The sequence below is a fragment of the Daktulosphaira vitifoliae genome, unplaced genomic scaffold, assembly GCF_025091365.1.
Source record: "Daktulosphaira vitifoliae isolate Bord-2020 unplaced genomic scaffold, ASM2509136v1 Scaffold_1, whole genome shotgun sequence".
Lineage (NCBI taxonomy): Eukaryota > Metazoa > Arthropoda > Insecta > Hemiptera > Phylloxeridae > Daktulosphaira > Daktulosphaira vitifoliae.
The window spans coordinates 40,967,940-40,981,780 of NW_026099572.1; the positions used below are offsets into that span (position 1 = coordinate 40,967,940).

General features: G+C 24.4%; 1 protein-coding gene across 2 annotated transcripts in view; it reads left to right on the forward strand.

Moving 5' to 3' along the window:
• The first annotated feature begins 1,377 nt into the window (after nt 1–1,377).
• LOC126903896 (head-specific guanylate cyclase) overlaps nt 1,378–13,841 on the forward strand; it is a 98,558-nt gene continuing 86,094 nt past the window's right edge. The window contains exons 1-2 of one of the 2 annotated variants that reach the window (XM_050682470.1): nt 1,378–1,490; nt 5,543–5,682. In XM_050682470.1, coding sequence (XP_050538427.1) covers nt 5,566–5,682 — 117 coding nt within the window. In that variant the 5' untranslated portion in view covers nt 1,378–1,490; nt 5,543–5,565. Of the gene's footprint in view, nt 1,491–2,263; nt 2,355–5,542; nt 5,683–13,841 lie in introns of those variants that run through there. The other variant, XM_050682479.1, reaches the window with a different exon arrangement.

A 13,841-nucleotide genomic window follows, 5' to 3' on the forward strand; every position in this document is an offset into this window, starting at 1 on the left:
ATTGGATTTATAAACATTAAATTTTAAATAATAAACTATCTATCTGAACTAATTACTATAAGCTATGAAATAATAACCATACCTAAATAATTTTATGTCTAATAGCTTCTAGAAATCGATATTTCGAATAGTTTTTCTTTTTTCAAGTATATTGTATTAGCTTTAAATGAATATAGGTTTGAGGAAGGTAGATTTTTTGGAATATTTTTAAAAAGTTATTCTAATATAAAGTGAAAATTTAAAATATCAGGAATGTTTTATGACAACATCATTTTTTTAGAACATTTCCCTTTATTACTGAGATTTAGAGGAATTTTTCTAAGTCACGGCGCTAATAGATTCATCTAGATATGTTTAGTGATATTTTGACGTATCGTTGAGGAAAATCAGTTAAGTAGGTAGTTCAGGTTGGCATACAGACAGTACATAAAAAAAAAACCCGGTAGAGTAAAACTAATAGCTTTCTTATCTACACGTCGAAGTTAAAAACAAAAAAATCATTTTTAAGGAACAATTACTTAATAGATATATTTTAACATAATAAGTAGTAAAAAGGTAAATAAATAAGAATGAAACAATAACTAATATTTCAAAATGTATTTATTCATTGATAGGATTAAAACTGACAAAAAGTAAAAAATATACGTTTAAAGTCATACTTGAATAGGTCCTCATAACCCGAGAAACTTGGGGAAAGTTCATCCTGAACCCCTTTTTCAATTAAAAAATACTAAAATTGTTGTATATGCAAATCTAGCGAAATAAATTATTTACCAATTTTTGGTATAATGATATTTTGGAACACAAGTGATATGTCTTATAGCTTTGTTGTAAAGCTAAGAACATATTTCAATTTAGGAGTTATTGGTCCTAACAAATTGATGATTATGTTAACAATAATTGTTATTATAATTGTAATTAAATTATTTAATTATACTAATATCTAAAATTGAAAAATTATACATAAGGTTATAAGGTGTCGATATAAAACGAAAATAATTTCACCTAATTTTATTTTAAATGTCATAAAATTTTAAAGAATATATCATAATTAATAATAACACTAGGTTGATCATAAACAGATCAAGCTTTCAGAAATCGCTATTTGAAATGAAGAAATCATATAGCAAATGACAAATATATATTTTGTCAGAATATGTATAAAAGTTTGAAATTAATGATTTTTATAAACTATATACTTCAGAAAAATTAATTTGTATATTATAGTTGATAGGACATAACTTAAAACATCTTCATCCAACTTAGATACTATCTCTATAAGCAATCAGTGGTTATGTGGAACAGTGTAAATAGTGATACAGGGTGGCGCAGGGGACCGGCGCATGGGGTTGATAACCATGCTGTGTGTTGGTTGCCCAATACAAAAACAGTGTGTTGCAAAATGATTCCTGTACGGTCGTTCGTCCGTTGGTTTCGGGTCGCTTCGACGTCGTGATAATCGCATGGACCCTCGGGGTGTTGTCGTATAGGTAACGTAAAGATAATTAATTAATTGTTGAATAATTATAAAAAAATAATCTATATTCTTAATAACTCGATAAATTGATAAAATACAACCAATTATAAGAGCGTCAATTTATATATTTACTCAAATATATGAATATTTTACAATTATTAAAATTATAAGACATAAAATATTGTACTAGTACAATGATTTACTAAATAGTTTAAGCTGTAAAATTCATATATTGAATGTTGAAAAATAATTTTATTTTTATTTTTTATTATATAGTTTAAAAAGAAGTATAAATATCAAATATTTAAATTTATTTTTAGTATCTTAACTATTTTATGTACATATATTTTTTTAAAGCGCTGTATGTTGAAAATAAAAATAGCAATTAATTATTAAACACTAATCACGTCATAATTTTATAAGTCAAAGTAAATAACGCAAAAGTGTTTACTAGTTATAGAAGTTAACAACATTCATAGAGATTTCTTTAAATATTTCAAGAGAGTCCAATTTTATTCATTATTTCCTTTGATTTGTCACTCTATTTTTAAAAGTTAAATTAAAACTTATATTATGTAAATAAAAAATTTTTTTTTTTATTTATATGACTTTTTTACTCAATAATGGTTCTTATAGTTAATTATGAGTATTTTTTAATTGTGTACATAAAAACAATTGTACAATTAAAGATGATAGGAAGACTTGGCTCCTAATAATTCAAGAATATTTTCTTTTTTTTTATTAATTTAAATATATTTTAATAACTTAAAACTCTGTTACTGGTAATCTTGAATTATTTTAGGAATTCGTAAAAATAAACGTTCTAATCATTCACTTCCCAACTCAATGTTCTCCAATGATAAGAATATTTTTGGTAGTGAGTATAACTATTTAAAATTAAAAGTATATTTAAATTAATGCTATAAATTTATTTTTAATTCTAAATAATATTAAGCACAACAAGTGATCAATTTTTATTATAAGATCTGCTATACGATAAAACTAATTGATTTGCTACATTTTTTTCGGATAATTTCAATTGGTCTTTAAACTTATCTAATATATTAGAAACAAATAATACATCTAGTATTCATTTTAATAAGTGTATATTAGAACTTAATAATGTATATATCGAAATTTGTGAAATAAATCATAAAACTTGCCTTGGTCTCAATAAAGTAAAAATATATTTTTTGTGCAATGCAAATTTGTTTTGGCTTTTTATTATATCTATACAATAAACCCTCAGCTGTCGATATTTTCCCTAACCAAACTTCTTATATTTCTCCACTTTTTAAGAATTAGGATTTGAACTTTGTTACTAATTATCACCCTATTTCAATTTTATTTATTATCTCTAAAATATTTGAGGGCATTTTATATAAGAAAATATTTCCATTGTTAAAAAATTGTTATAATTGATGAGTATTATGGTTTTATGCTAGTAAAGTCTATTAACAATCTCTTAATTTTTCAGTAGTATATAATGGATGAATTTAAACTAAATTTTCAAGTTGATAAAATGTATACTGATTATTAAAAAGCTTTTGATAAAATTCATCATTGTGTACTTGCTACCAAATTGTACCATTTAGGACTATGTATCCTTTATACTCCTAGCTCATCTTCTTTTTATCTGGTATGAAACAATATGAAAATCTTAACATCTCAATTTTATTTTACATCATATTTTATTTAATAAATATCCTCTAGAATATTTACTTATTCTTTTCAATATTTTTGTTAATAATAATTATCCTATCAACTTAAACATACTACTTGTTGCTGATGATATTGAACTATTTAAAGTTCTTTAGATTTCAGAAGATGCTGTACTTCTACAGATCGATTTTGAAAATTTTAATAATTAGTATAACGTAAATAAGTTACCTTTAAATGTGTTCAAATGTAAAGTAATTATTTTTTGAGAAAACAATCTTCATTATTTTACAAATATTATTTTAATAGTATTGAATTAGTTCTTGTTGATCACGTTAAAGATGTAGACGTTAACTTTGATCCTACTCTTGTATTTAATAAATATTATACTTTTATGCAAAATAAATCTTCCTCAATTTTGGGGTTCATAACGCGTAGTTGTATAAATTTTGATGAGATACTTGCTCTTAAATTACTTTACTGTGCATTTATTCGCTTAGTGTTTGATTACAACTTAGTCCATCCAAAATCGTTTCTTAAGAAAAATTTGATAGAAATGTAACGTCCAACGTTCTTCCCATTCATCCTATAAAACATTATTATTTCAATTTAAGCTTGATTTTTTAAAAGATAGAAGGAATAAATTAGGTATTTGTTTTTTTTCAAGTTATTAAATGGTTTTATTTACTGTCCGAATTCATTATTTAAATTAAACTTTTTTGTTCCTGACCGTACAAGCAGTTAGATAAACCAATACTTTTTATAAGCCCTTTCAGCGAATAATACATGATAATAATTTCTCTTTAATAAGACATATGCAAGTTTTAAATAATAATTATTAAATATTATGATAACCATTATTTGTAAACAATTTTTTTTAAATTCCGTAGTGAAAGATTTATAATTTTCTTAATGTCACAGTTTTAAATGAATCACTTAAAAATATAATAATTTTTAAAATAATTTTATTTTAAATTTTTTATATTTTCAACAATTATTTTTCATTTTTCGTGTAAGGTTGGACTTTGAAAAATTAAGTGTCATTATCCTTTAGGGACTATTAAAGAAACGTATGATAAAACTTAATTTATAGTAGATAACAAAAGTATATTCTACATGAATTATTCGGTCGTATTGAAATTTTACACGACCACATGCGATTGGCATGAACACGTACTTTAGTTGTTTCGTACTACAAAATCGATAACCAACATGGAATGTTGCTACTACACTATCATAAAATTTTATTGTGGATTTTGCAGCTGTGTACCTTGCGTGATATAAATGAATCGTCCAATTATCCATCTATATAAAACGTTTAGATAAACTATATTGACGTAGTTATATAACTACAACGTTTTCGTGACAGATATATGACGAATAAATGTTTTCAAACGGTCTTTGATTTAAAGGCCAAGAGTCCAATCAGATAATTTAATATAATAAGAATTGATCACTTATGAATAATTTTAAACAGATAATCTTTTCAAATGATAAAATAAATAGTTACAAATTTAAGAAAATCAATGTTTTAATGACAAAATATCATTAAATTATATACATTTTTTAAAAGGTGTAAAAATTCGTATTATAAACAAATAACATAAAAAAACTAGTACGAAATAGATTACATTTTCAATAAAATAATTACAAAAAAATCTAATGTAGAACATATTAAAAAGTATCTTATTTAAAGAATCCATGCTTCAAAATGTACAAATTCAAGTGTGTATACTTTAAATTTAATGTAAATTGAATTTGCCCTTGTCCTTTAAAATAAACAGAAAATTAATATGGCAACTCTCTTTTAGTACTAAATGCTATTCGAACAGTGAGGTTAACCACATTGTAATGGATATCATTAATGACCATTAAAGTACCAAGTACCTTTAAAATAAATTATTCCCATGGGAAATTTTCTATATTCCTATAACCTGAAAACTGTTATTAGTGTTTTAATGTAATAAATCTCGGCAGTTAATGAATCCGCGTTCAACCTAATAGTTCATACGCCGAGAAAGATACTTTTAAGTCAATTTTTATTAATAATCATTGAAGCTAGCAAAATAATAATAAAATGTTTATTCATTACTTTAAAGCTGATTTTTGTTATCAAGTTTTTATTGTACTATTTATCATTCGTTATACCTAATGTTTAATTCATATAACTAAAACATAAATTTATTTATTAAACTTATCGATTTATTATATTAATTTATTATTTGTCTATTAAAGTGGACATGAAAGAATAGGCACGATAATAGATATTTTTATTTTTAACTTTTAGTAATTTTTATTTGCTTCCATTACAATATTAAAATTTATATTTTGTCTAGTTCAATTAAATTATGTTACGTCTCTATTTTTTAGGTTTTATTTATACAGTTTTTTATGTTCTATTAACAGGTACAACAAAAAAAGACTAGAAAATGTTTTGCCCGTTCAGCTCAGGAGCTCCACCTAGAGCAAGCACAACGCTGACAGAACAACAGCCTTTGAATTTGAAGCATCTCAGTGAAGCTGTCAGAACTCTAACATCACCACCAGTAAGTTCAGTAATGACAGTATTTGCCAACAATAGGTTAGATAAAATAGGTTATCCGTTTTGCAAACAGCTATTTAGTCATTGTATGATATATAAATCGTTACACCTCAGATTCCCACATACAAATTCGACTTATTAATATGATATATTATTATGTGAAATGTGTCGGGTGTTTTGCAAAGTTAGATAGGATCAATTACTATTTATCGGGGTAAAATAACTTCAAGTGTAAATTCTATATTATTCAGAATAAAACACTAAGGGGGATTCAGCTTAAATTCTCAACAGTTTGTAATAATTTTTTTTGCACCTTTTTAGCTTTCTTAAAAATCCATCTCATTAATCCGTTAATACATAATAGTAAGCTCATATGAACAGAAATGATTAAAATTATTCCATGTCTATAGTATGGAATATGTTAAAATTTAATGTGTAACATGTATGTGATGTCTGATTTTTCTTTAAAAACTTGATTGCTTTTGAACAATATGAGAAAAATATAAGTTAAAAAATCTATAATTCTTTAAAACCAAATCTAAAAACAAAAAAAACAATCTTATGTTATTTTGTTAAGAACACTTTTATTTTCGATGCGAAAATAAAAAGTTTTTACTATGATGTGATTTTATTTATTTAATTCTTTTGTGTCTATCGCCACAAAATCCAACTTCTATTAGATCAATATTGTGAATCAATTTTAAATTAAATATTGTTTAAAGACTATATCAATAACATGGTACGTACCAACAAATGAGAAATTCGGTTAATCTTTGAACATTGTTTTAAAAGCCAATATATAAAACATAAAATATACCTTGAATTATACTAATGCGCCAAAAAATATCGGCTTAATAAAAATTATTGAAAAAAATAATTAATGATTTAAAAAATATATATTTAAATAGTTTAATGTTTTTGACAGCAATAAAAAATAGAAAAAATTATAATAAAAACTAAAATATGGTATTTTTGCGCATTCTCCGACAAATATATTGTTATAGTAATTATAATTACAAATTAGAACAATATCTCAGGTTTAATGAATCTATTTAACGTTATTTGAATTAAATTATATATATCTTAATAACTTTTTAAGTTAAAATTACTATCTTCTTCTTTTTCCCCGTCTTAATTCCAACTACTTGGGATCGGTTAAAATTACTATATATTAAAGGAAATATTTATCATATTTATAAATATTTTTCTAAAATATAATTTAAAAATAAAAAAAAAATTTTTATATTGTACTTGATTATTATATAGTTTAATTAATTATTATTACTTTATTTAGGAGAAAAATTTAAGTTGTTTTTTATTCAATTAAAGTAAACTTAAGTAAGCTGAGTATCTTTATTTTAAGATTTTAGTTTTTAAGAATCGAATTTGTGGCTGTGATTTTCGTATTAATCCCTCCCTTTCTAACCTTTTTGAATGATTTGAGATAATGCGGAGGGTGTAAGAAAATTCTTTTTTTATGTAAAATCTATTTTAGTATAAAATCCTGGATACTGATCTTAGCACTAGAAAAAAAATCCCATTTTTAATTAAATAGTGAAATTTGAGTAAACTTCCATGATTTTATAACTTTAGAAGAAACATAGAACACATATGCCTTTAAATATATTAAGTTAAATAAAAGATGTTTTCAAAGAAATAGTATTGTATAACAACATTTCGTGTTTGTTAGTAATATATAGGTCATCAAAATTGTATACATAAAAAAAACAATGAAAGTTTTTACATTAGGTAGTGTTTTTACGTTTCTTGGTACTTTTGAAAGAGACAATCAAGAAGAAAGAAAAATCTAATGATGATATATTTAATGGACAGGAATTTGAAAGAAACAAAACTATCATTATTATATATTGTTCTATGATGTTGCTTAGTCTACAGCAGTTATTCAAAATATAAACGAATACTTTAAAAACATGAGTGTCATTGTTTTAGTATGTCGTTTCCAAAAGTATAAAAGCCAAAGTAAAATGACTCAAAATAACATTTGTAGCTCAAATGGTAGATAAAAACGAATTTTATCTTGTCAGGTAGGTTGAAACAATACTATTGCTAATTATTATAACAACAACAAATATTTAAACCAATAGATATTTTTTTATTTTTTAATCATTATTATAAATAAATAAAAATATTGTATTTTTAGTTATCAGAAATTAATTTAGAGGTTATAAAATAATCATTGTTGTGAATCACTTATGTTTAAATAAAGTAGCAGTGGCTTACCTAGTTTAGTTGATAACGCGTTGTGCCTCAGTGCGTAGGTATCGGAGTTCAATTCCGTTGTGCTGGCTTATATCAGGTTTTCCGTCCTCTCTGGCACAAGCTTTTAAAGAGGGCGATAAACTTAATTAATGATAAATAAAAAATATATATATAGCACAAGCAAATGCGCTTTCTGTGTAAATGAAAGATGCACAATATTTATTTTTTGAGGAACGCGGTAGACTGTGCACAGCAGTTAATACGTAAACCTTCAATTTGCCGTGCTAAGTGGGCTAGGGGTAAGTAAACAAAGACAATAGAGATTACCTATCACGAGTCATGATGTACTTAACGGTAATAGTTACAACTGGTTCACTAGTTCTTTGTTGAAATGATATCTATCAAATAGTTTCTGAGAAAATAAGTATCATATATTTATTGATCACTCTGTATAAGGTTTCCTTATTTAGGTCTTATACTATACTCTAAACAATAGGGTAACCTTTAAAACGAATTAAAAGTATATATAAATCTTTTGAACCCCTCCCCAGGAAAATTATGAAAATCCAATACTGATTACATATATTTTAGTTCCATAACACTGTTGTATGCTCAGATTTTTGTCACACAAGAAATACACATGAGAATTTTGCTACTTCCCTTTTCAAAATTGTATCTTTTTAATGTAATGATTATTAGCCTGGTTATAATAATTTAAAAAGCCAAATACAATAGAGATATAGAAAAGTTGAGGCATTTTTTAGATTAATATTAATTGATACCCAACAGTGATTAAAATTACTGTTATAAATTATTTCTATAAGTATTCAAAACACATTAAAAAAAAATTGAATATGTCTAACATATTAATTCACATGGTTTTTGACTTACTCATACAGGATAAGTCACTAGAACGTTTTCTTTTATTACTCGTATAATATATATATAACAAGTTTTAATTTGAAACATATTAGAATAATGTAAGTATTTTGTTACTATGGAGAATATTATAAAATCAGCTAATTTTACCAAAAATGTATGTTTTTTGTATTTAGTTTCTAATAATTCTCAGAAATCAATAATTATTAAATTTAACAGTTTCTATGTTAATATATATTGTATTAGCTTCAATGTAATGTAGATTTGAAGAAGATAAATTTTTTTTAAAGAAAAAAATTTTGATATGATTTTTAAGCCTTCGCAGTACCATAGTTTATGATTGAATTTTCAAAACAACATTTGGTCAGTAAGGCAAATATTTGAAATCATATCAATAAAATTTTCGCAACAATCCATCCATTTTTTTTAAATTTATTTGATTATAAAATGGAAACTCAAAATATCAACATTAACCGTTTTATAATAACTGTAATTTTTTGAGTCATTTATCTTTATTACCAGGACTGGGGCAATTTTTCAAAGTTATGGAGCTTAAACTTATACATTTCGTGATATTTTGACGAATCGTTGAGTTTAATTGATCCAGTAAAACCGGGAGTAATGGCGTATACCGTCATAAAACAAAAGTATAACCAATAACTTCTTAGATACACATCGCAGCTAAAATGCTCTATTATATTTATGTATGCTTTGATTATTCAACTGATAAGTATATAAATCAAAATTATACAAGAACAACAAGTTTTTATAAGAATCGTTGAATTATAAAGCTATTAATTGGAATTTCACAGTTTTGATTCTAAGTGAAGAGATTATTACCTCTTTATATTCTTATACTTTATTTCATTTTTATAAAATGCTATTTATGTACCCTGAGTAAAGCGTACATAAGTTTATCGATTTCATGTTTTTATTTATTTACGATTTAACTTTAATATGTTTAACCAAAATAATTGCCACGTGTCATATGAAAAGCTTTTGTAAAATTTCTATAAGTTCGCTTATGAATTAATGGGACTATGTACATACATATAGTAGAAAAGACAGTTAAAAACTTTTCTGAAATGTTCGTTATTGTTAAGTTAACAAAAGGTAAGCGCGTCCCCGTCATAGAATAAAAGAATATGAACATTTTAAAGGAAATGAATGCAAGTAAAACGAGGGACTGTATACTAAAAAAATTACGACTGTGGTAGAAAATACAATTTTAAAACAAATATGTAGGTAGTTAGTTTAAATAATATTTGTTAAATTTATTAAATTTAGTTTAATGGATATAAGTTAATTAAATTATTCTACACTTATTGTGTAGAAAAATTACGCATTATAATATGTATACAATATGTGATTTACTTCTAAGAAAAATAACATATTTTACGAAGAAAAATTTTATGAGCCAATTACATTTTCTTCCACATTTAATATGTTAATCATTAACATACTGATTATAATGAATAAATTACTGCATTTTTAAACAATTTTTTATTTATGAGTTACAATTTTTAGTATTTTACTTTAGATATAATTCTTATCTTTATTTTCGACTAACAATTTGTAAGTACAACATTTTTATTAAAATAGTTATAATTTCGAAAATTTATTTTTTTGTTCATATTATTTTAGAACAATACACAATCATTTAAATCGCAATTTTAAGGTTCAAAGAAAAATGTAATTAGTTTAATAACTAGGATTTTATGTTTGATTGATTTTGTATGACTTGAACCTAATTAATCTATTCGTAGATCACGAGCACAGTGTCTATGTGTTTAAATGTGTTACGTAACCGTATTATTGTAATGGGATTAAGTTAAGTTGTTACATAAATTATCACATAAATATATAATTCTTAATAATTACTATGGTACTATTCATTTTTATTCATAATAACTGTAATATCCATAACTTGAATTATATTATTGTAAGAAAACACAGACTTTCTTAGAGTATCCATAATATTTTTATAGCCATAAAATAAATTAATAATGATTAGAAAAATTGTTTGAAAAGGTGTTCAAGTCAAATTTTGTCATTTCATATTATTTATTAACTTTACTGAAAACTTAAAACTGTAACGATAAATCTTAGTCAATCTAGAAATCAACTAAATAATATATTCTCTTTTCTACGCTATAAATTTCATAAAAAAAATTTGATGAGGTTAACCTAATTTATTTTAATCCACTAAGGGTCAAACAAAAAATGACACATTTAATGGTACGCTTTCCTGGTTGCATACGAGTCAGACAAGATAGGTAAACTGACGCATCGATCCAATTCTACCCTGAACATAAAACCGTTGACTATGACCATAATGATCATAATAATAATAATAACACAATCGAAAAATATAAAATCTATACAGAGTGATTCCTTAAGCAATCTACCCTTCTTTTTTCTTAAATACGGATTTTTTTCATAAAAACCATTATTTAACGAATAAGTCGGGGTCGTGATTAATAAATCTTCCTGTATATAAATTGACTATAAAAATGGTCTTAGTTTAGCACGCTTTGCACATAATTAGAACAATACAATAACATAATTCTAGCAATATTATTGTTAGCGTAGTATTTAGAGTGCATTAAAACTATTAAAACATGACAATATCTAACTGTAAGGTATAAAAGTAATCTTACATACAAGTAGCATAAAAAATGAGCACAAAAGATGACTGAAGACTTCCTGTGTATTAAATTATAAGACCGTTAGCAAAGGATCTTGGAGGTTTCTTTCACATGCTTTTCTGTGTCCGTTCAAACATGATGTTTTATTGCCATTGCATTAAAGATGGCGTCAGACCTGCTGCTTAGTAGACACTTTTTGAACGATTGTGTGCAATATATATCTGTCAGGTTGTGTTTTATTATTATTGTTATTTGTTATTATTATCATTATCACTCTAAGATGCACCTTTGAGATTTGCTGAGTGCTTTTACCGAGGTAATAACTATCATTAGTCTGACCGATACTATAATATATACTTCTCTAAACATATGGCTGCCAAAATGAATAGTTGCTTTAAGCGTATCATCTGGATTTAATACATTGTACGTGTATAGTGCTACTTATAATGATTTTCTACTGAATGTGTTCATAGACACAAACAAACTGCATTATTATAACCAGATCAATTAATAACCGTATAGAAGTAAATAACTAGAAGTATAATAACTTTATCATGGATTTAATTTAATTAAAATACCGATCATTTTTACGAAAAATTTAACTAAAAAACTTTTAAAATTTAAAAATAGTATAAAAATATAAAAAGTATGTTGAATCCAAGTATACTTCAGGAGGGGTACAGACATTCTTGATAATGCAGCAGCCATGATAAGATAGCTAGTGTTTTAAATTGAAACGAAATGTTTAACATCAGTACTATAATGCGATCCCATATTTAAAAAATAATAGAGTAAAATATAGAAAATGGCAAATGAATAAAAAATCACTAGAAGGTGATCGAAATACTGAGTGCCTAAAATTGTCGAAGTTGATAATTATAAAATTATTAATGATATGTTATAACTTGTTTAGATTTTTTAATATACATGAATTGCTATTTTCAAGAAAAATCGAAACCCTGTTGTTTCTTGTCTCATAAATTATATTTTTCTATTTTTTGTTTAGAAGCGTTATATTTTTAATGAAATACCAACACAAAATTTAGTTGGTAATTTTACATTAAAAATAACATTAAAGAATTCTTATTTCAGGACGAATTTCAATAATTATCAATCAAATTGAAATTACTAAAAACAATATATTTTCTGTAAATTTTCATTGTGAGTCATTTGTTTTACAAAATGTCTGTTAAAATTACAAATGCTTAGACACTTGATTCAGTGACACTTTAAATATGCTTATGTTAAAATCCATAGGAAATTTAGAACACAATTTATTATAAAGTAGAAATAAATGGTTTTATATAGCAAAATCTAAGTCTGTTATTATTTAATTAATTTATAAATTAATATTTATGTATGTTTCTTGTTGAACTTACTATAAGCTTGTAAACTTATTACTTATTGTATTAGTCTATTTAAATATAATTGAACTTTTAATTGTATTACTACTATTGTTTTCTTAATAGTCAAAGTCAACCTTTTCACTTGTAATTATAGGGGAGGTAAGAGTAATTTTTTTCTCGTCTATAATTAACTTATGGATATTATATTGATACATTTTATCATGAAAATCAGATATCAGAGCTAAATACAATACCTTTATATTAATTAATTTCTTTTAATATTTAGGAATTCTGTCATGTCATTTTTATAAAACACATTTAGCATTTTTTTATTTATTCATTTTGTATAAAACACTATAATAACTATAAAAACTATTTTTAATAAAGTGAAAAATGAGTTAAGTTTAATGAATAACCTATTAATATTTTAATATTAACATAATATATTTAAAAGTATTATCAATTTTATAATTGTTTAATACTTTAAAAAAAGTATATATAATGAATATACATTCCGATATTTGTACACTTTTAAAAAACTATTGTTTTCAAATATCTTATGAGAATATTATTTAAAAGTAGTAGATTATTATTTCTTTCGTAGTTTTATTATATCTCAGAGAATGTCCGCATATCTTAAAAGTACAATTCATCGTGCAATAATACCCTGAATTCCAGTAATGGTTTCTTGTTAGATTTTATTGATCCTCATTCCTGACATTTTACTTTATTCTTTTGATGATTATTATAGAACAAGATAAAGAGTTGTTTTTTTCTTTTTAGCCTACTTTAGTATTATTTCTTACAAGATGATTAATACAATCACACATTATCATAATATTTAACACAAACATTATTGTTTTTTTTAGTAGTAACGTAATTTTTTAGCTTCGATGCGAAACTGAAAAGGTATTGGTTTTACTATGATGTGATTTTTTTTTTTTTTTTTTGTCTGTTACCACTTTTTCTCAGCTCTCACCGAGCCGATTTATTTCAACAATATGTCAAAAGATCACAAATCGTATCTAGTCGAAGACATTACTCTCAAAAATTGAAAAAAATTCCCTCGT